The sequence below is a fragment of the Pseudoliparis swirei genome, chromosome 8, assembly GCF_029220125.1.
Source record: "Pseudoliparis swirei isolate HS2019 ecotype Mariana Trench chromosome 8, NWPU_hadal_v1, whole genome shotgun sequence".
NCBI lineage: Eukaryota > Metazoa > Chordata > Actinopteri > Perciformes > Liparidae > Pseudoliparis > Pseudoliparis swirei.
In genome coordinates this window covers 10,454,120-10,477,197 of record NC_079395.1, presented here as the reverse complement: position 1 = coordinate 10,477,197, position 23,078 = coordinate 10,454,120, and the positions used below count along the sequence as shown (strand labels likewise).

Here is a 23,078-nt window from a genome sequence, read left to right as displayed (position 1 = left end):
GACTCATCGTTGAGTCACAGTTGAAGATGCATCACAGAAGTTCTTCTCATGGTGATGTGCAGATGGGCTGTCTAAATCAGAAAAAAAAAATAGTTTTTGAGCACTTTATTCATTTTGATATATTCATGAGTAGTCCTGATATGATACATGTTCATGATATATCATGAATCAAGCAGAAATACTGCTTCATATCAAAACAATTTGAATATCATTTGACTGTTGTCAAGATGCCTCTTTTGGGCAGATTATTCAACTTTAATCTAAATGTAACACAAAGACGGAAAAACAGGCAGCATCGCGTGGATTTATATAACTTACATTCTTCATGGTCAGGCCATGGACGGTTTCTCGAGAGACAAAGGCTGCTGATACCACAGGATCATCATCCTAAGCATTACTCAGACACTCAGCTGGTAACCGTTATGTGGTGGCATGCCGTGAGTACCTCAGTTGTCACCTCTGCTAGTAAGATTAGGCTCTGGCAGAGTGGAGTGACAGATGATGAGTGGTGGGTATGACCGCCGGGTGCTCAAGGACAGAGGAGAGGGAGAGGGAGAGGGCTGGACTTGAAAGACAAAGAGGCAGACAAACACTTGAGCATTTGAGAAAATGGTGTGTCAGTTCTGCTGATGTCTGAATTAACAGTAGCCTCCAATTCGACATCCACCAAACATTGGTTTTCTGTTTTTTCACTTTTTGGCTTCTTTTTGACCTCCTTAAAAGAACAAGCTATGTTTCCCATGGCCCAGCTATTTGAAGCTCATAGTTTTGGTCATCCAAAGTTTCCTGTTCCAACTCAAGCCGTTCAGACACTGTCCCCACTTACATTTCCACAATGGCAGGGTCTTGGGGGCCAGACCATAGCCGCCCTAAACTCTGCCCACAGTTGAGTTGCCTCTGGCAGGACTACTGCATGCTTTGTGTGCTGGTTCTGGCCGGCTATCAGGGAAACCCCACAGTCTCTCCATAGTGGATGTTAAACGCCCTGCCAAAACCATTATGCATGCCTTCAATGGCCGTGAATAGCAGAACACTACAGTACAGAAGATTCGAGAGATGTACAATTCACCCTGGGCTACAATGCTAGACCATGACACAGATACCGACATTGGTGAACTGAACTAATTCCTGACACCGTTTCTCCATGTTTTGTATTTTAGTCTTTTTCCAACAACAAACAATATAAATCCTGATGAAATGCGTCCGAGTTGCAATGCATATGAAAATAGTTGATTGATGATATTCCTTGACACAGTTAGTGAAGAAGCATTAGTGTAAAAAGTAGATTATTCCACTGATTCTACAAATACTGGTTGTTTGGATAGAGGGTGGCTGAGTGTATGACAGCAGGAGGCCTATCATCATGTACACATTTAACACTCTTAAATATGGGGATTAAAGCACTTTTCATAATTTCACCAGAGTTCATGTACAAACCTAAACCTCACTGACCTAATAACCTCAAGGACACAAAAAACAAGTTTACCATTCTCCTTAACTCTTGTATATTTATATTTCTCTTTCTGACTCAGTTGTCCTGAGAAGTGAATAGATCAAACTTTAACACCAACTTGCCTTAATGTTTGCTGCCTTTAACAGTTCTTCTCCAGTCATTCTACTTATATTAATTATCAGGTCAGTGTCAAAACATAAATCTAACATAATTAGAGTTGAACTGTTATCTACATTTAGCACAGAGAAACCTCTGTCTATTAATTTTAAACTCATGCAGCCTTTCCCAGCACTCCCACAGTCCAGTGGTATTATTACGATGGTGCATATCAAGATGAGTCACATCAGTTATAGCAGGCAGCTGGCAAGCTTCCAGTATCAGCCTATCCCGTTAAACTTACGATTAGCCCTCACTGATCCCATCAGGACTGCCTGGATCTGGGGCGCAAATCCTAAAGGTTTATCCTGCAAGTCAGCCCACCCTTACCCTGGTCACTATACGCACACGACACGAATGGGGCCCACATGCAAATACTCAGCAAACCCCAAAGATGTCAGTGTTTTCTAATACTAATCATAGAGATGGCATCTTCCAAACACAAAGCCTGAAGACTGGAGCTTGTCATGCCTCCCTGTCCCCCACTGACACGTCTGGAGCCCCAACGCCGTTGTGTTCAAGAGGATGGTGGTAGTGAAATGTGTCACGGAGTTCAGACCCAGAAGTTAAAGGGGCAAATTCTGTGCTCTTCTGACACCAGAAGGGGGGGAGGGGGGGGGGACATGTCGTGACAAGCCCCAAGGCTCAAAGTAGGAACACATGTAAAACACACAAGCACTCGTACATTTTTTATTTATTTTGATAGCCGCTGTATTTGTTGGAATTAACTGTCGAGTGTGCTTTTCATGTCTGTCTGCGGATGCAGGCTTCCATGCCGAAATACGCTCCATCATGGCAGTTAGTTCAGGATGTTTCATGGGCACTGACTGGTCACACTGAATCCTCTTACCGATGGGTAAAAAAAATGCTGGAGGCCATACCTCACTGTCTCTCTATCCTCGGGTCAAAAGGGGACCGGACTCAAACGCCTGGACACCAACAGAGACCGACCTCTGACCATGCAGGCCTTGTTTCACTCTCCCTGCAGCCACATCTATACGCTGGCGGAAGAGGCCATGGTTGTTTAAATGTATAGCGCAACGTCATTCTGTGTCATGGACGTACAACAATGCATGTATTCATCCGATATGCATATGGAGATAGTACGCATCATACTTTATACCACATGAAGATAGAAATAGCAGAATTATCCATAATGAAATAATACATTATTTATGGCCTTACATTGATTTTCAAGGGACTGATGTTAACCCACCTGCTATTACCTATCATGTCTTCATCTGGACGATGTCAGAGCTGCAATAATTCTGTTGCATATTTTGCTGCTAAACGTGTTTGACAAGCTCAACAAGAATATAATACACACTTGTCAAATACGCAGGCTACTCCGTCACCTCTCAGACAAAGGGGTTTGAGTCTGGTGCTCTCTGGATGCCAACAGCTGAAGACGCTTTTATTATCATAAAATCTATTGCATGATGTCATTCTATTGAAACCTATTCACTGACCAGCACACTAGGACAAAGCTAAAGTGTCAGAAAATGCATTATCTCCAAGTTGAAGAAAGTATTTAAATGTCGAAGTTATACGTTTGGTTGTGTTTTCATTAAACGATTCAAGCTAATAAACTAGGTTTTTAGATTTCCATTCATGCTCTGAAAGGCATTTTTCAGCTTGTAACTGTGCAGCTTGAGGAGAGCTGAATGAAACAGTCTGGAATGAACCATTACAACGTCGGGTGTAACTAATGTGGCACGAGCTAACTATCTGTGAGTGGAATTCACATATTCAAATATTTGTTCGTAAATTATACTCAAGTCTCGATTTCTATTTAACTATGAGGCATACACTTGACTGGGTATGTTTTACATGAGGGTGAGACCTGCAATAAAAATCGGAATCCCCCACTGCCAGTTGGACTGCGCCAAGATGATGTTACGAACAGCCCTTTAAAGTCGCTCTACTTCCGAGCTGAAGTAAAGTAGAGCTCCGCCGCGCAGCAAGAAGGCAAGAAGTGACAATCTATCTGTCCAAAATAACCTCCGTTGGACGGGATATGTTGAGAATACACAGTTGGACTTTGGGATTTTTTATGAACTCGGAATCAAAGGAGTTTTCTTTTTGTCCAAATCCATGTAGGACGTGGCGTTTACGACTGCATTGAAGTAGTCTACATTTGCGGCAAAATAAACTTGCGGTTTTTTTTTTATTTACGCGTAAAGACAGCAACAGCAACCTGGACTACTCGTTTGAATCAGGAATGGTTTATCCTCCCGAAGGTTTATTCTACATCGAAATGGATCAAGCACCACCAGGTAAGTTAGGGTTAAATGCAGCCATTGTCTGATCTGCGGGGGGTCAAAAAACGTTTTATTAATTTCCCTGCTTTCTCCTTTTCTATGCATCGCTTTGTGTAACGTCTTTACTAAAGCGGACATCTGATCAATGCTGTGCAGGGGATGGTAAAAACGTTATAATGGCCAGGTCCTGCGCGCTGAGCTCCCCCAGTGGCTTTGCCCAGGCATGCATAGCGCAATTCACTTGCCAATTACGTAATACCTTTCGGTGGACCAGGCGCAGTGGCTTTCTTTTGTCCCGGCGCGGATGTCAAACTTGGGACACAAATGCATGACAGTTTTCGCATCTCGGCCGCGAATCGAGCCCATTTTTCGACATGCCGATGACAGCGTGAAGAGTGCATTTTAAAGGGAAAAGCAGTTGCGGGCGCGTTAATAAGCGCTGCATGAAACGACCGCTTTGTTCTCCGCTGCAGCCAGCCGTGCTTAATTCGTGTGCTAGCTCTGAAAGTAGGCTACAGGCGAGCAGGCGAGACAGCTCGTCTCATGACTTAACTCCGGAAACTCACAAACACTTCATTTCTTATTTATATTTATCATATGACCGCTGTGTTATTACATCGGCTGAGCCGCGTACGACACTTTTAATGTGCTTTAATGCCTCGTTCTTAGAAAGCCCCACAGCTCATATGACACCAGCTAATCACAATTGCACCATAATGTTAGCATCTCACTATAATTTTTATATGTATGTTAATGATAACTGCAGTGGATATGATGCAATGGAGTGTGCACTTCAAGTGGTTACTCCTGACACCCCATAACAACAATACAGGTCCGCTGTATTGTTCCGATGAGGTCAGTGGCGATGCCCATCTGACCAGCCAGACTTCACTGACTCTTCTTATCTGAATTATACAAGGCGACGGCGTTATTTGACTGGTATTTTTATTTATGTATTATTCTATACTTTAATGGCGTTGCTCTTGTCTGTACTGGTATGCGCGCGAGGGGTTGTGGAAGCCGGGGGAGTTTCTTGGCAGGAGACGGAGGGGAAGGTGTGCGGATTTAATTCTGCTGAGTTCAGGAGCTTTACGTTGTGTGCCCGCCACTGTGCTGCTGCACCTGCCTTTTGTTTATTTTAAGGTCAGAAAAAGAGGAGAGCGGATGGTGGGAGAAACCCACATTTTCTCCTCTCTGAGGGTGCTCTTATTCTCCCCAACTTCCTCATGAAAGGCACTTTTGTCCTGCAGTGAAATATATCGCCCTTCACCACCTCTTGATGCGGGTTGCCCTCATTTTTAGGAAAACGCTTAGTCTTTCAGCCGGACTCCCAGATATTATTTCTTGAAGGTTGAAAGAAAACTAAAAGATTTTCTGCGAGCATGCAATCATTACAAAATGGGAGTGGTGGTCCAAGAGACTCATAACGTGATTTATGGTTTATTCAATGCCTCTCGTGCACTTCAGGACATTGCCAGAGGCTGCAGCAAACTTTAAAAGTTGGACTTTAATCTGCGTTGCCAGAGTTGCAGGCAGCTGAAAACATACATCTTAGAATTTCTGGAATAATAAAAGAAGTCATGTTTCACATGTGTTGACTGATTGGCTCAGAAATGAGGACTAATTGCCACATTTCCTTTTTAGTGCTGACCAATCACACAGTAATTATTTGGCAAGTGATATCTCTTGGAAACATGCCTGGGCATGTTCTTAGATCTTGACAGTGATCAAGCAGGGGGTGTGACAGATTTTGCGTGTGTGTGTGTGTGTGGGGGATACATTCAGAACACTGCATTACCTAAACTCTCTTTTAAAGACATCCTTGAATGCAATAGTCATAACATTGAAAGAGTCATGTTTACAGTAATGCCATCCAACCTCTGACGGATCGCTGCTGTCCCGATCCTTTGCTTTTCCTTTTCATTAACTGTCTTTCTCTTCCGCTTGTAGCTCTCCCCCCGAGGTCAACAAAGCCAGTGTCCTCCACCATGAACAACAACTGCCTTTCGCCACCTACATACACGCTGCAGGACGCTGAATGGTATTGGGGAGACATAACCAGGTAAAGTACCTTCCGTTTAAACATGCCGTCATGCTGTATGTTTGGTTGTTTAACGCATTGGAAAAGTTAGATTGGTTAACTTTGAGCTGTTTCCCCTTCAGGGATGAGGTGAACGAGAAGCTCCGAGACACACCTGATGGCTCGTTTCTGGTGCGCGACGCATCCACAAAGCTACAAGGAGACTTCACGCTGACGTTAAGGTAAGCAGCAACATGATCTAACGATAACAGCACAACCACAACTATCATCAACGGGATTTGCATTTTAGTTTGACAGGAAGATTTTAATTGTGCGATCCAACGTTTCACATTCTCAGGAAAGACGGGCACAACAAGCTGATCAAGATTTACCAGTGTGATGGGAAGTATGGCTTCTCCGACCCCCTGACATTCACTTCGGTGGTGGAGCTCATTTGGCACTATCAGCACCACCCGTTGGTGGAGTACAACGCCACACTGGACCTTATGCTCACCCATCCTGTGTCCCGCTTACAGCAGGTCAGTGAGCCGCAGTATTTTATTTTCACGAGTCTAAAACCGTAAAAATGTTCATTGTTTAATACGGAGGATTATCAATTGTACATATTAAGTGTTGTTTCTTTGCGTCAGGTGAAAGAGGACAGTGTCGATGTGGCTGGAAGAAAGCTCAAGGAAGTTCACTGTCACTATCAAGAGAAGTCAAAAGAGTTTGATCGTCTTTATGAAGCGTTCACAAAGACCTCGCAGGTAAAAAAAACAACGTATCAAATGAGTCCTATTGTTCTCGGCTGTCAGACATTAGTACTTTTCTAAACAGTAGGATTTACCTCCGTCAGTCTCCTGAGTCTTTTCTAAGTGGTTGCATTGTTTTTGGGACAGGAGATCCAGATGAAGCGAACAGCAATTGAGGCCTTTAACGAGACAATGCTGATCTTTGAGGAGCAGTGTCGCGAACAGGAGCGTTACGGAGAGAAGTTTGAGATGAACAATGAGTCCGAGGGAGCCGACAAAGATCTGGAGAGGTACTTCATTACATCATGGTCCAAAGAATGTCCCGACATGTAGTTCAACTTGGCTGCACGTTGAACCCTTTTCGTGAACTGTATTTAGACCTGTGACCTTTACTTCCCTTAGCTTTTTGATCAATTATGAGAAGCTGAAGTGCCGTCTTGGGGAGATATACGAGAGCAAAATCCACCTGGAGGATGACTTGAGAACGCAGGTGGAGGACTACAGAGAGACGGACAGGAAGATTAACAGCTTGCGGCCAGACATCATCCAGCTGCGCAACATCAGAGACCTGTACCTTAAGTAAGTACATTGTCAGAATACTGTCTGGTATCTTTGGAGTATATGGCTGTCGCTGCTCTGTGATTTATAACTATTCTATATCTAAATTAAACCTTTCTTTACACATCTCCTTGCAGCTGGCTTAATCACAAAGGCGTCAGGCAGAAACGCATAAACGACTGGCTGGGGATACTGAGTGACAGCCTTGATGAGTAAGTCGCAAAAGATTCTGTCTGGAAGAGTTGAACATTGCAACTTTTAACTTATAAATGAGACACTTATAACACAATTGCTACGGATGTCTAACACATGTCTTAACTTTTTTTTCAGCACATATGTGTTGAAGGGAGACGAGAAGAATTTGCCACATCAGGATGAGACAAATTGGTTTGTTGGTGAACTGAGCCGGACGCAGGCCGAGGAGATGCTTCAAGACAAGGCTCCCGGAACCTTCCTGATCCGTGAGAGCAGCAAACAGGGATGCTACGCCTGCTCAGTTGTGTGAGTAGAACATTTCGGAAAGCAGATCGGGTTTTAAGACGTCATTATTACGCATCGTGTAATTGTGCGACGCTCACTGATGAGAATGTTTTGTTTCTTCGTCATGTATTACAGCGTGAATGAAGAGGTGAAGCATTGTATGATCTACAGCACACCGCAGGGATACGGCTTTGCTGAGCCATACGACGCCCACTGCTCACTGAAAGACCTTGTCCTGCACTATCGCCTGCACTCCTTAGCGCAACACAATGACGCCCTGGATGTTCGGCTGTCACATCCAGTCCACGCAAAGGCTGCAGCCACGCCTTCTCAACACGCAGAGGAACACAAACTCTCACAGACTCCAAAACACACAGCGGGGCTCCCGCCTGCCGCGCCAGAAATGTAATTCAACAGAAAGAGACAAAAGGACATGTTTACTGTATCCTGCGAGAATGACTGCATCGAGGTGCATCGTGTTAAGTTTTGCACTACAGTGATTCCATCGTTTCTGTGAATGGGATTTCACAGATTGAAGTGGGACTGGAACTTGAATGTCAGCTTGAATTTTTTTAATTTTTAATTTTTTGTTTTCGAAGAGACCGTTTAAGCTTTTAATATTTGTTTTACTTCATTTATTGCCGTTTGATTAATGGACATCTTTTCGGTCGGGATGTTGACAAGCAGAAAATTGCTCACTGACATCAGGTGCTGCACCTTTGTTTGACTTTGACTGACAACCCGAGTTGATGTTGCTCGAGATGTCCATTTCTCGAGGTATTGAATATTGTATTCAGTTCTGAAAATCTGACCAATAGTTTAGAAATATATCTGGTTGGTATGGAGTTATATTTGTGCCTCATTCCTGAGCGTGTGATGGCAATTTGTGAGCACAGAAAAAAGATTTTTGGAACACATAAATTATATTTTGGAGAGAAATTATTTATCATGTAAAGAAAATTTATCTTTGAGACAAAAGAGAAAAAAAAGCTTTTTTCCCCCTTCTCAATAAATGTATTTACCTGTTCGCTAATGTCCACGTAAGCATAGAATAATAACCTTTTGATGTGTACATTTCATAAAATCCAACATGGTTTTGTTGGGCAGAGGGTGCTACGTCTAATTCTGTAAGAGTGCCCTGTCGATGCCATGTACATATTCAGGGCTCTGCACAATGTTTTGGCTGCGAAGCTGGCAACCACAAAGAAGCCAAATAGATTCGTTACCTGCTTCATATATGGCAGACGTTAGCTAGCAACCTACCAGGATAGCTCGGCTGCAAGTAAAGAGTAACTAACAAAGGCTTATTAAACCTGGTATGTCACCAAAAAACGAAGCTGAACTCCGAGTGCTTCCCTACTCCCTGAGTTACCGATAATACTAACATTCAGACACAACAGCCAATCAGAAATGACCTACTCCAGTTTTATGATTGACTGGCATTGTGGCATGCTGTTACATTCAAGTTGAGTGCAGAGCAAACACAAGACACAGCGCAAGGCCCCAGAAAGCGCCAGGCTTTGAAACAAATCTACATAGTGGCCAAACGGGGGAATTACAATCTCGGCCCCATGGATTTCAGTGCATTTCTCATAGACTTCAAGTGGGAAAGAGATGTCTGGAACTCAGCTGGAACACCCTCATTTAAATAATTAGGTCCTAAAAGTTGTAAAATGCGTAAGACCACTGGAAGATCAGGGTAATATTATACACAGAGGTCAAACTTTTTTAGTTTCATGTTCCACTGAGCCTCTTTAATACCATAGCACTGCCTCCACCGCTAGATCCAGTTCTCTTTACACATCTATGACGCAGAGCAGTGATGCTGAGAGTAAGAGAAACACTGAACTAGTGTAAAATCACACATTGAGAGTGAAAATGAGTAAAACTGAGGTGCACTCATGGATAATAGAAAACACCGTAAGTGTGTTTGGAGCGCAAAATAGATTTTAGTTCATTCAAATTAAATAATTCTCTATTATTATAACTAAGAAATATGATTTTTTTTATTTTAAAATATATTTTCTGTGCTCAAAATGTCCCATTGTGTTCTCATGAATGAGAAATGCGTTACTACTACTTAGTGCATTTGTGAGGGGGGAAATGGTGCTGTAAACAGGCTGTTTCTGTCATACTGGTTTGGTGGACCAAACCGTTTTTTGGGTAAATGCCACGTGTGAATATGTGAAAAGTCGTGGTGCATCTAGACAATTTGCCCCTTTCTTAACAGACATTCATATACAGTGGAAAATTATGTAGCATTAACATCCTGTAGAATACCATTGTAAGAGCATACTCAATGTTATACCCATTGACCAAAGCACTTAATAGTGAGCAAAACTACATCCCTGTTAAGTCTGGTTATTGCAGTTGGGCAAGGGGAGGGCAATTAATGTACACCTGCTGATGTGCTGATCAAAACATAATCTGAAGTACTGTATGTTATATTCTGTTACTCAAAGAAGTATAACCTTTTTGTATTCTATATATATTTTTTCTATAAACATGCCACAAGATGAAAGCTTGAAGAAAGTGCAATCCAACAGTATTTCTACTGTTGCAATGGATGACGATGACGATGATGGTGGTGAAGGTAATGCTGTTATGAGAGGTTGACATTTGCCACAAAAATGCACTCTCTTTGGTGGTGTTGGTATGATGTGGCCTCCGATGTTTGTGTGAACTGCCAGAGGTCCGGAAGTATCCTGCCTCCATTACTTGAACTGTGGCATTGCTCAAGCGATGAATGTTTTTTCATGACATGCAGCCTACATAGCTTAAGAGGAAAGGAATCCATGTTGAACTTGGCACATTTTTCAAGTTTGAGGACAATAGATACTCTGTACAGAGAAACTGTCAAATGTATTTCTGAGGTTGGTTTATGGAAGGAGGGTGATTAAGCCTCTTATAAAAATATAACTCCACTGGGGGATTGAGGAAACTCCTCGGGTGAAGAAGCTAAGCAATGATGTGAGATCCTGACCTTTTTCTTGCTGAAAGACAATAAACTGATGAGGGTTTTGTCAATTTAAGTAATCCATTGCTTTATTTAACAGTCTGTTGCTGATACTGTGCAAGTGTCCGTTATTGAATTTATGGAATTATTTCTTTGACACGAGTAGAAATATAAAAAATACAAAGCAGAGATGGACAAAACGAGAGAACTAGTTCTGTATGTGTATTTACCTTATGCCTCCAGTGGAGCCATTGCCGTCCTTTGAGCTTATCCTTGGGTCAGCAGAGATAGGAGGCAGCGAGGGCACTGGAGGACACACTGTGGACAGATGGAAGAGAAAGGAAGCGATAAGACAATAGCAGGATATGTGCAGGCCCTTTCCCTACTCAGCCTGGCTGCTGTTGAGTCACTGGAAAACAATGTATTGTTAAATACAACTTTCCTGAAGCTCCTGTGAAAGGAATGCCGCTAATCTGTATCCATTTAGCACCAGCTGCCTTAAGTTTGGTTATTATTATGTTGGTGGTAGGGTCTTATTAGTTTAGTTTGAATAACTTTAGCACCACCTATAAAGAAACACTTGTGTAAACCACAGGATATAGTCACCGATGATGACGAGTACCCCCCTAACCCTGGCACACCAACCCCTGTGCCTGTGTGACCAGGGCAACAGGTGGCCACTTTCAACTATCACATGAAGTCTGTGTTAGGTAGGGATTAATGAGGTGCAGAGGGCAGGGATGTACTGGGGTAGAGTGTCAGTTCCAGGCCACGGATTACTCCCTCTTACCTGTGTCAGCACAGAGAGCTGGTGAACGTGCAAGAATGCATGCTCTGCCAGGAGGGACCAGATGCAGGTGAGACTGATGCAAAGACAGAACAGACTGTGCCGACGCTGAGTCACACTCGGACTGCACGAGTGTCCGAAAGACAAGGAGAGTGTGTGCGTGCTACACAGACAGGGAAAGAGGAGGAACAGGAAAGAGTGCATTTTTCTCCTGTACAGGATGGTAGAAAAAATGAAGGCTGGAAAGGTTAAGTTAGGCCTCTGCTACATTTCCTTCGACCTGAAACTCCCCCTGGCTCTACCCCAAAGCTATTTGCTTTCACAGCACTTCAGCCTTCACTGCCCAGTTCCACTTTCCTTGGTTTCCTGAATCAAAGTTTAATCTATGTAATAGCCTGCCCCCGCGTTTCCCCCCCCCCTGCTCATACTACTTATCTTGTGTTTCTCCCTTTCTCTTCCCTTATCGGGAACACCTCAGTCGCATAACTCGCTCGTTTAAATTCATAGTCATTGTGCTTTATAGTTCTCAATTTAAATAAGTCCTGGCTGGGGGGCAGCAGGACGAATTACCTTTGGAGTCACGCCTAAAATACACACACACTCAACTGTCTCACAGGCTCTCAGAAAAAGAGGTTTTCGCTTTCAGTTTGGCAGCAGCCAATCGCGTCTCTCCTCCCCTCTGTCTCCGTCCGATTCCAGCCTTTTCACGCGACCCGATGAGCCAATGGGAGACCGAGAGCGTGCCGGGTGGCGACCAATCAGCGACCAGTTGCTATGTTGGAGGCAGAATCGATAAGGGGCTTTTTTTTCCTCCTCTCTTTTTTACTAGCTCACATTATAGCTGGTTTATAGGCTGATGGCAAGATATTCTGTTGCCTGCCAAGCAGCATGTAGGCTACAGACTGAACAATTAAACATACCAGCTCCACATTTTCTTTGAAACCTCTCTAATACCACCATAAATAGAAACTGTCCATGTGGATATTGTGTATCCTGTGTGAGTGTTTGTGTAATATATTTTATACACTCCATGGAATGTAAACCGATTTTGGTTCACAAGTTGATAACCCTTGTTGAGTTGTTGAGGTCATGGAAAAGCTAGAAAATTAAGGTGGAAAATTGTTTCCAGGCCTAGCTGGATTATGGGGAAATGGTGCACATCAAAAAGTTTCACAATGAAAACGATGTTGTGAAAGTTTGCACATGAGCTTTTCTCTTCAGGTATTGCATTCCTTAATATCTTGGCTATCCTTTAATAATAGCCCAAGTAATAACATCTCTGATTACTTGTAGTAATCCCCAATGTGCAGTAGTGGCATTCAATTCCTTGAATGCTGCAGTAAATAGGCTGTTGTAGATATTCAACAAAAGTTAGGATAACATTGAGGCACACAGGGATACAACACAGGCATACCAGCTTAGGCAGGGATGGAAGATGATGATCCCAGCTCCTTGAAACAGTTAGAGCACGATACTGACAGCATGCATGGCATACATATTACATTGTACTTTTATTTCTCAAGGAAAAAATCCTCACTAATGATTTCAGCCGTAATAAACGAAGGGCCTTAGCGTCCCTCAAGCTCTCAGGACATTCTCATTGTGGGAGTTCAGCTCTCAAATAGATTAAAAAGAACCAGCAGGCTGATGGCCAGCAAACCAATGTTGCACAGGACTGACTGAATGCAGATGACTGAGGAGCTTCAGAGTTCAAATCGAAAGTCTGAAAGCATAATGCTGTATGCACATTGTAGGTAGTGAACTCACTCAAGATAAAGAGGAAGTACATAACTCACAAGTCCTGTCAGGGGAGGAGAGAATCTTTGTCAATATCAGACAAAAATACATGTAGATGAGATAACTTTTGAAACTACAATGTATTTGTAATAAGTGTATGATTAACACAAAATAAAATCGCCTCATTATACAAAAGATACATTTACATAATAAGTTATGTTTAAAACTTTGACAGAGTACTTTTCTTACTTGTAATGTATGATCTGGTTATATTTAAGGCCAAGTATTCAGTACACGCTGAACTCTACCTGCTCCTGTAAGAACCCTCTGGCTGTCAGCCTCATCTCATGATGTTTTTCTTTCCTGGTGAAAGCAATGTCTAGCCAGAAGACAGAGCCCTGATGAAAAAGTCAGACATACCCTGCACTTAAAATCGAATGGTAATTATGGTGACCGCTTTCCATAGGATGACCCTCACTCTATTTACTTTTTCTCTCACATGGGAGATTCTGGGAGCAAGGCAAACACTCCCATCACCACAATGGAGAGACATGATGAATGGTGAAAATAATGACAAGTACAAATATTGCTTATAGGAAAAGAGAGACCAGAGCTATTCCTAAAAATAAAAAAGCATAATCACACACTATAACAGAACCTCTTTCAAAAAAAGAAGTCTATGTCACCACATACAAATTCATTGTAGCACCTACTTATTAAAACCTGTTTTACAGGAGACACCTGCCCAGGCAGCATAAAGAACAAAAGGAAGGTGAAAACAAACACATTCATATTACAAATGAAACATATAAAGCCTTAAAACTAGTGAAACGCATAATAATTCTGCAGTTAAGGTTAGTTTAAAGGATTTAACAGACACAGTTTTATGCATCTAATGACGTCAGTCATTACAAACAACAAACAACAAATGCCTAATCTATTTAAACGCTAAACTTGTAAAGAGCATGTGTGTCCCTAACTAGCATGCATCATCTATTGTTTGAAAGGGGACTGTTGTCAAACTTATAAGAAACCAATGAGGCTCTTGTATTACACATCGACATGGATCACTTCACAACTGCTAAATATATGTAATGTGATAAACACTCAGACTTATGTGGAAAGTGACCCTGAGTCAACATTGAAAAACACATATTTTAGTTTTAAAAGTTAAACATACACTTTTCTTCCAAATGTTCTTATTTTTGCAAAATTAAGTTTGTTGAGGATTTAAATGGAGTAGTTCAACAGAAGATATCCCACTACAGGTTTGAAAATAACATAGGTCCACGTTTATTCATAAAAAGATCATTGCTGAAAGTATATCATGAAACAATAGTTTTATTATAATGCATATACGATATATATATGATATATAATATATGATATTCCTCCCAAAAAATGTGGCTGCAACGAGGGTGGACATGTGTCTTATATTGGCTCACTCTGAGTCCATTAAATCTATATCCAATAAAGGTAATAGTTCAGCTGAGATAAACAGATAAAAGTGTATATTATTATTATTATTATTATTATTATAATGGCAATGATGGATGTCCTTTAGGGAAACAGGACGCACTGGAAGTTTAACAATACAGGGCAGACCAAACCACCATACGATACGTGTAGTTCAATGGGTTGCCAGGTTGGCACATACCTTTGAATTTTAATTGGCCAACGTTGGTGTCACCTCATTTTCTCCAGTTCATCACTGGCTGTTAGTGTCTGTGGACACATTGAAACAGCAGGAAATACAAGTAAAGTGACAGTTAAAATAAATGTTCCTAACTGTGACATAAGTTTTTCATTTTTACCTCAACTCCAAGACTGGTCTCATGGGCCCAGGCAATGCTCAAGTTGTGTGTGTAATAACAGGTGTCCAGCCTAATATTTAAATCAAGTTGTTGTCAAGCCACTGGTTGAAACAAACTATTGCCTGATGTCTAAAACATACTCTTCAGTGGAAGAGGTCACAGCCACCACAGTGGAAGATGGCTACATTTAAAATGATCCTTCTGCTGGGGGCTAACATGCTAAGAATACTATGATAATTTACATGGCAGGTTTCTGTAGGTTGTTGTCAAGGACTTCCATTTGTTTAACTGCTTGTTCAAAGGTGACACTGCCATCTGCTGTTGTGCGTTATAGCAAACATGGCGAGAATTGTTGAGAATTGTAAGGTAGACTGACGGGGAATAAAATATATCAATAATTTCAAAAACAAATTTAAAGCCGTACTGTTGTTTAATTTAAATGTATGTCTCCCGGTGGTTACACCGACGGCCACTGTCAATACAAAAATAATGCAGATGCATTAAAATGCAACATTATCCGGGATTGATTAGTTCTGAACCAGACCAGAGCAGTCGATCCAGAAAGATATGTTGACAGTCTGGAGGGCGACGGACGTTGCCAGCATCCTCATCAGTAAACTTCTGGGTAAGTCGCAAAGCTGAATATCGAAAACAATTCTATACAAGTCCTTAATTTTGCTTAAGTTGACAGTGACTGAGAGGGGGTTGGTCGAGCTGTAAAGTTGTTTCATTACGGTTAATTTGATTGAGGAACATGGTTGAATCCACCCCGGGAGGATGTCTGTTGGCTAGCATGTCTGGCTAACGGCGACATTGGGCGTCTTTGTTATGACGGTTATGGCAACAGTGGATATACAAGTATGTTTAACCATGAGACCGTGAAGAAGCCTTATGGCTCATTATGTGGCCGATATGTCCGGACGTGTCACTGACTGTGTGTTTTGGGGGTTGGTGCCTCAGTTCATGTGTCTTTCAGGTCTGTTTCATGCTGGACTCACTGAAGAGGAGGGCCGACCCCAGCTGCTATGTCCTCCACCTCAACATCCACTGGCTGTGGTGGTGATGCTACAGCTGACATGGCTCTGCTGGCCTCAGACCGCTACGCCAGACTCATCCTGGCCCAGATGAACAAGATGCGCCTCCGCACCGATTTCTGTGATGTGGGGCTGAGGGTCGGCAGCCGAGTTTTCAGGGTCCACAGACTGGTGCTCGCTGCAAGCAGCCCTTACTTCTCCGCCCTATTTTCCGGGAGGATGATGGAGGCGGATAAGGAGGAGGTTCAGATCCTCGGAGTGGAGACTGAAGTCTTTGAAGTTTTGCTGGACTTCATATACACAGGTCTGCATCCATCCGGATATTCACATTATCACCTTCCACAAGATCTGAGTGATTTCAGACCATTTTCTGAGTGTCTATGTCTTCCATTTCCCGTCAGGCGTGATCAGTGTGACAGTGGATAACGTTCAGGAGATGATGGTGGCAGCAGACATGCTGCAGTTGATCGAGGTGGTGTCTATCTGTGGAGAGTTCCTCCAGGGCCACATGGACCCATCCAACTGCGTGGGCATCTTTCAATTCCTGGAGCAGATTGCCTGCATGGACATGTTGGAGTTTACTGAGAACTACATCCATGTTCACTTTCTAGAGGTATGATACTATATAACTGTAGTTTTTTTTATTTCTTTGACAGCACTCACCCTCTCACCCAAAAATGCTCCAATCACACTGAACTTTGTAAAAGTCTGATGCTTACACATTGCCTCTATCAACTTCTTTCCTCTAGGTGTGTGTCACCGATGAGTTCAGAGGCTTGTCAACAGAACAGCTGGTGAGGCTGATAAGAAGTGAAGAGCTGAGAATTGAGGATGAGTACCAGGTATTCACTGTAGCCATGGACTGGGTTCTCCAAGATGTGGCAAAAAGGAAAAAACATGTAGTGGAGGTGTTGGAACCCGTCCGCTTCCCTCTGCTTTCTCCACAAAGACTGTTCAAGTACATAGAAGGTGAGGGAAATATACTTCATATTCATTTTCATTTCTGTTTTACAAAATTGCTCTCAAATTGATTAGGTCATGAATGGTAAACAAAAAATTTTTTTGACTTTGACTATTTTTAAAGGTATTACCGACTTTAGCCTGCGGGTGGCACTGCAGACGCTGCTGAAGGAATACACTGAAGTCACAAAGTCTCCCAAAGAAAATAAGATGTACAGTCTGCTACAACCAGCCAAAATGAGACCCAGAAGAAAAGCCAGGAAATACCTCTATGCCATAGGTTCTTTTAAAATTTTGCATTAACCATTTAGTTAAATTTTGGTTCCAAATAAAACTGCCTTTTTAATCTTGGACTTGTACTTGTTTCCTGGTGGCAGGAGGCTATACTCGGTTGCAGGGTGGCCGCTGGAGTGACAGCCGAGCACTGAGTTGTGTGGAGCGCTTCGACACCTTTAACCAGTACTGGACCACAGTGTCGTCCCTGCACCAGGCCCGCAGCGGGTTGGGGGTCGCAGTACTGGAGGGCATGATCTATGTGGTGGGAGGTGAGAGGGCTGAGGCCGTCTTGTGTTTGTGTTCAAGCCCAAAAATAAAATAACTTCAACAGTCTTTAGTCTGACAAGGAATACTTTTTTCCCACCAGGGGAGAAAGACTCAATGATTTTTGACTGCACTGAGAGATACGACCCAGTGACCAAGCAGTGGGCCGCTGTGGCGTCCCTGAACTTTCCGCGCTGTGGAGTTGGTGTCTGCCCCTGCCATGGAGCTCTGTATGCACTCGGTAAATGCCACAGTATCACCACTTGTAACCCAAACACATTGCCCTTAAACAGGACGCTCAGTTTGCCCGTCATGGCGAGTTATACTCGTCCTGTGAAAATGGTCTTGGCATAATGTCTTCTCTGGCTTTGCAGAGTTTTATCAAGTCTAAATGTCTCCGACTCGACAAAGCTCTTCAGGAGTTGGAGCAAGAGTCAATACTGAGTGAAAGTGAATGTACGAGCTGAGAGGTTTATTGAAATATGCTCTTGGTCGGCTGTAGCTCATGGGGATCAATGGTCGTCCCGTAACCACAAAGTACCTGTTTGATCCCGCTCTCCTCATCGTTGCATGTCGAAGTGTCCTTGAGCAAGACACTGAACCTCCAGATGCTGCGTGGGCGCTTCACTGCAGCGCACTGCTCCTTAATAACTAAGGATGGGTCAAATGCAGAGAAGAATTTCCCCACAGGGATCAATAAAAGTGTAAATTTCAATTTTTTCTATTTCGTTGCATTAAATGAAAAGTAGGATCTGTGTTGTTGGAGTTTAACCCCTTCCATCAACTTAGTCTTGATGGTCTTCTTTTTCTTGTGGCTCTTGCAACTCCTCCAATAAGTAGTGTTATTAACATCCTGATTTTCATACACTGAACTATAAACGTGTTGACTTTGTGAAAAATCCAAAGCTGAAATAAGTAAAAGCTGTTATTCTAAAAAAATATATACTAAGATGTGTTGTGCTTGTAGATTGTAAAAGAAGAAAACTAAAACATTCAAGCAATGACACAGCTGGAATGGATCATAGAATCAATATCGTAACATAACAACATGGGAAGTTGGAGAATTAAAATGGAAAAGTTCAACAAAATGACTGAAAAGTTAAGACTGTAAACAGTGAGTGCAATTCAACCAATAACCAGCATATTGGGGAACATCTGAAGAAACGCATCAGTGATAACTGTCGTGTGTTTCTGGCAGGTGGGTGGATTGGCTCTGAGATTGGGAAGACCATGGAGCGGTACGACCCGGAGGACAACAAGTGGGAGGTCATCGGCAGCATGGCGGTGCCTCGTTACTATTTTGGCTGCAGCGAGCTACACGGTGCGTTCCTCTTCTTTTTGTTGAAAATCAAATGTGCACAATTAAATGTATTAGTGCCGTTAACCCTCCTGTTACCTTAGTGTCAATTTGACCCCATTCAATGTTTAACCCTCCTGTTTTTTTTTTATTTTTTTATTTTTTTACCTATTCATATTTTTGACATATTAAAAAAAAAGAAGAAAAATTATTAGAATTAAAATTGTTTTTTAAGTTTAAGTGGAGGTTTATGTGTGTTGTTTGTTTTACCCTAAAAAGCCCTTTAAATATATAAAAAAATGATATTATTATTTTTATATTTGAAAAAAAAAACAGCCTGGGGTCAAATTGACCCGAAAGAACACCGACATAAAACATTGAATGGGGTCAAATTGACCCTATGGTAACAGGAGGGTTAAGTGCTTTTCTCAGTGTTCACAATTTCACACAGACTTACAAATGCCACTGAACTCCCCTTCTCCCTTTGCTTTACTACAGTCTATTTCTTTGCTTCTCTCACGACTTGTACTCAGTGAAGCAACTCTAAACTAAACGCTGTTGTCTCTTTCCAGGATTTATTTACGTGATTGGAGGAATCAGTGATGAAGGAATGGAGCTGCGGTCAGCCGAGGTGTATGACCCCATCTCCCGCCGATGGAGCGCTCTGCCCGCCATGGCCACGCGTCGGGCCTATGTGGGCGTCGCCTGCCTAAATAACTGCATTTACGCGGTGGGCGGCTGGAATGAGGCACTAGGTGTACTGGAGACGGTGGAGAAGTTCAGTCCAGAAGAGGTGAAGTGGGACAATTTAATTCTCAGTTGTCTGTCATGTCTCTGTCCTAACAGCCTCCTAACCACTGTTCTGGTCTTTCCACAGGAGAAATGGGTTGAAGTGGCCCCAATGTCTACTGCTCGTGCAGGCGTGTCAGTGTCCGCTGTTAATGGGCTGCTGTACGCCGTCGGTGGCAGAGCCGCCAGCCGAGACTTCTCTGCCCCGGTGACGGTGGACTCTGTGGAAATCTATGACCCTCATCTGGATACCTGGACTGAAGTTGGCAACATGATCACCAGCCGCTGTGACGGTGGGCTGGCTGTGCTCTGATAGTCAGCAATATTCAAATTGTGGACATCCATATCAGCACTTGAATCATCCCAAAACTGAAAAAAAAGCTGCACCTTAAGAAACACAAAATGGTGTTTCTGTCTCAAGTCGGCTTTCACCCGATTGTAGATGTTATTTATACGTCTTTCCGTTTTATTTGTCCAGAACATTTGACATTAATTGAACATGACAGCGGATCTGAAACTGGAAAACTGCCAAAACTTCTTCCACGACTCGTCCGTGTCTCTATTTTGAATTCACAAAATATCTTTACAGAAATATCAGTGAAAACTCATTTGTATTTGAAGACGAAGCGATCTTTGCGATAAGGATATTTTTCATAGCAGAGGAGTTCTATTTTAGACAGAGTTCTGCTTCTCAAGTCGACTCTTTGGGGAACTGTTCTTGGATAAGACGTGAAACCACTTTTTATTGGTTTGTTTTCTCTTTATTTTTCCTCAAAGAAATGTTTGAAGTGAGTGTGTTGCTACTTGGAAGATGTATCAAACCACTGGAGCCTGTTTTATATTGGAACCAAAGTCTTATGGTAAGTGGTTCCTGTAAACAATGATGAAGTTGAACAGCACTCCACTGCTGTCCCACTAGTGCAGTTATCACACAGTCATTTCCACTGGATTATTTTTGTATATATGATACTGTATATAATAGTGCCTCTTAATCACTATTTACAATCAATCGAGCAATTGATTGTCCTGTCATTTCACTCATCAGTTTCACATGACATTACTCAAATTGAAATTTTAACGTTCTGATGTCGAGATACACATAAGACAATGTCCATAGTTATGTAGAAATATTTCGTGAAAGTATCTCATCATGTTTGCTCTTTGGATGTTGGAGTTCATCACGGTTGCTGACTGATTGAAGTCGTTGCAGTTACAGAATTTAATAGTAAAAGCGTCTTTTATTGATTGCTTTTCAAACTAAAATAACTTCCTAATAGTCATGTTATGACAGGGTTTAAACTTCACCTGCATTACCTCTCCTTACTTTGGATAGTTAGGCCGAGGGCCTCCTCCACTGTAACATCCCACTGATCTTACACATACAAGACAAACATCTGACTTGACTACGTAGACTTGCAAGAGATTTTCTGCACAGTGCAAACAAGGTAATGTTAGACCGCTTCCCTTCAGCTCTGCCACCAAACTCGGCACTCATTATTTACACGGAACATTGACGCATGTCCATCTCCAGTTAAACTCATTGCGATACATTTAGACTGGTGTGAAAATGTAACACCTTTATGTAACGAATTAAAATTCCGGTTTCTGAATCATATTGTGAATTGAAAAATCGTTACGGAGGTTTTTGAACACTGACTTATCAGTTTGGAATTGTAAAAGAAAGGTAGGCAAATAGTCCAATGTTTATTGACCAAGCTGCAAATGAAAAATTGTCATTCAAACACATTTCAATAAGGGTTTTTTGTGTCAAGTCTCTTTTCAGCAAAGAATGATTTTGCAAATATTTTCTGATAAATGTTTCATTTCAAAGTCTGTCTTGTTCTACATTTTAAACTAACTGGAAAAGTATGTGCCTATTTTGCTACTGTCCTTATTCGGTTTCTAAATGATATACTACATCTATACATGTCACATTTGTCCCAAAGTATATAAAAAATATTAGAGGTATCAAAATGACTGCGTTGTGCTGAATGAACAAACCAGAATATCTGCTTAGCTGCATTAAATTTCACAGTGTCCACTGTTATTAGTTCTGAAAGTCTTTAAAGTTCTTCTCAGTGCAGAGTTTTTTCATTGTCAGGGTAGCCACTAGTGAGAAGGTGGCGACCAGAGTGAGGAGAGTTCGCATGGCTTTGAACCAGGAAGGGTAGCCAGGCAGCAGGGTCAGGTCAAAGTGCAGAGAGAGACCCAGTCCCATAATAACTACCAGGGCTCCCTCTGCAATATTGTCCCTGCAGAGCAGTGCCAGCCAAGCCAGAAGGGACGGCACCACACTGTTGCCCAAGTTCATCCAGTCAGGCTGAGCAGGACTACCGGCAGGGATGGCAAACCCCCAGCGGGCACCTCCCAGGAAGGAGACGACAGAGGCTCCATAAACCACTTGAGCATATGCCAGTTCAGGGTAGAAGGACTGTGTGGCAGCCATCAGGACAGGAACAGACAGGAAAGGGATGAGCCCAGAGAAACCGAGGTAAAGAGCTGGCGTGGGAGCCTGGGTGAGGGCCCTCAAACTGAAACCATCTTTGCTGTCGCCTCTCTCCGAGGTGCTTTGTGAATCCCTGTGGCAGAGACGCGAGACCGGCCAGCTCACAGGCCCGATGCTCAACAATCTGTTCGTGGGAGTTAGTCTGGATGGCGTTAACTCGGAGGAGACTCTGGAGTGAAACGGCAGCTGAGCTTTGGTTCTGATATGTGGCGCTCCGATTGTCTGCCGAAGACATCTCCAAACTGGAAACTGAGAATATAATCATATATAAGTGCATTAACCTCATTACCTAATATAAGACATCATTGTCAACTTGTTGCATTTGGTGGAGTGGGCAGACTTAAAGATCTGGACTCAGGAATAAACATCATGACTTCTTGTTATAATGCTGGCACACATAGTACATCTGTATTAATTATAAAGCAAGTTGCATTGATCAACAGTCAAAGTATCTTACTTACCCCAGGAATTATGCGTCTTCCAGATGCAAATGTAATCATTCTCAAACTGAAAAAGAGACGTTATTAATTTGTAATAAAACACTCTGCATAGCACAAACAAACTGAAGTTATATTTAAGATATAACAACCACGGGCTAACGGTGGTGCTATTAAAAGCTAGCATACATCAGTTAATCCTGATGCAATACAGAGCTCTCTAACTGTAACACAGCTGTTGCAATTGACTAAAGCTTACCCTTTAATTGTTTATCATTCAATCGTTTGCCACTGCAGGAACAATTGTGAGGAGTTAGTAAGTACAAAGTTAATGTTAACTAGCTAAAGTAAACCAAAGGTCGTTTGCAGGCTATCATTATATCGGTGCTCAACTAAATGCCTGTCTCCGAACAAACTGCATAAGGCCGCCTCCTGTATCGACTGATTGGGCTGTCTGTGGCGGGGGAGGTATTAAGGTATATTCAAGATGACAAAACCCCCATATCCGTGCTACCAATACCATGTGATAGAATATATATTA

At 42.4% G+C, this 23,078-nt stretch overlaps 3 protein-coding genes across 4 annotated transcripts; 2 read left to right on the top strand and 1 right to left on the bottom strand.

Annotated features, from left to right (window-relative positions):
- The first annotated feature begins 3,548 nt into the window (after positions 1–3,548).
- LOC130197660 (phosphatidylinositol 3-kinase regulatory subunit gamma-like) lies at positions 3,549–10,712 on the top strand. Its single transcript, XM_056420447.1, has 10 exons — positions 3,549–3,885; positions 5,821–5,932; positions 6,034–6,132; positions 6,249–6,429; positions 6,541–6,657; positions 6,790–6,932; positions 7,045–7,221; positions 7,338–7,412; positions 7,531–7,701; positions 7,816–10,712. Exons 1-10 carry the CDS (start codon positions 3,831–3,833, stop codon positions 8,087–8,089), a joined length of 1,404 nt encoding a protein of 467 aa, XP_056276422.1. The 5' UTR covers positions 3,549–3,830; the 3' UTR covers positions 8,090–10,712.
- A 4,859-nt stretch (positions 10,713–15,571) lies between these two features.
- On the top strand, positions 15,572–21,469 carry ipp (intracisternal A particle-promoted polypeptide). 2 transcript variants are annotated; one of them, XM_056420639.1, is made up of 10 exons: positions 15,572–15,599; positions 15,935–16,312; positions 16,410–16,621; positions 16,758–16,977; positions 17,093–17,248; positions 17,346–17,513; positions 17,612–17,749; positions 18,707–18,829; positions 19,378–19,598; positions 19,683–21,469. In XM_056420639.1, the coding sequence occupies exons 2-10, from the start codon at positions 16,000–16,002 to the stop codon at positions 19,905–19,907; spliced, it is 1,776 nt and encodes a 591-aa protein (XP_056276614.1). In that variant the 5' UTR covers positions 15,572–15,599; positions 15,935–15,999; the 3' UTR covers positions 19,908–21,469. The 2 variants fall into 2 exon arrangements, with proteins under 2 accessions (XP_056276614.1, XP_056276615.1); XM_056420640.1 differs by having other exon boundaries at positions 15,581–15,599; positions 15,951–16,312.
- LOC130197768 (transmembrane protein 69-like) lies at positions 21,286–23,022 on the bottom strand. The gene is made up of 3 exons (XM_056420644.1): positions 22,797–23,022; positions 22,562–22,607; positions 21,286–22,349 (listed from the first exon to the last, which is right to left on the bottom strand). The coding sequence occupies exons 2-3, from the start codon at positions 22,598–22,600 to the stop codon at positions 21,642–21,644; spliced, it is 747 nt and encodes a 248-aa protein (XP_056276619.1). The 5' UTR covers positions 22,601–22,607; positions 22,797–23,022; the 3' UTR covers positions 21,286–21,641.
- Positions 23,023–23,078: the final 56 nt, after the last annotated feature.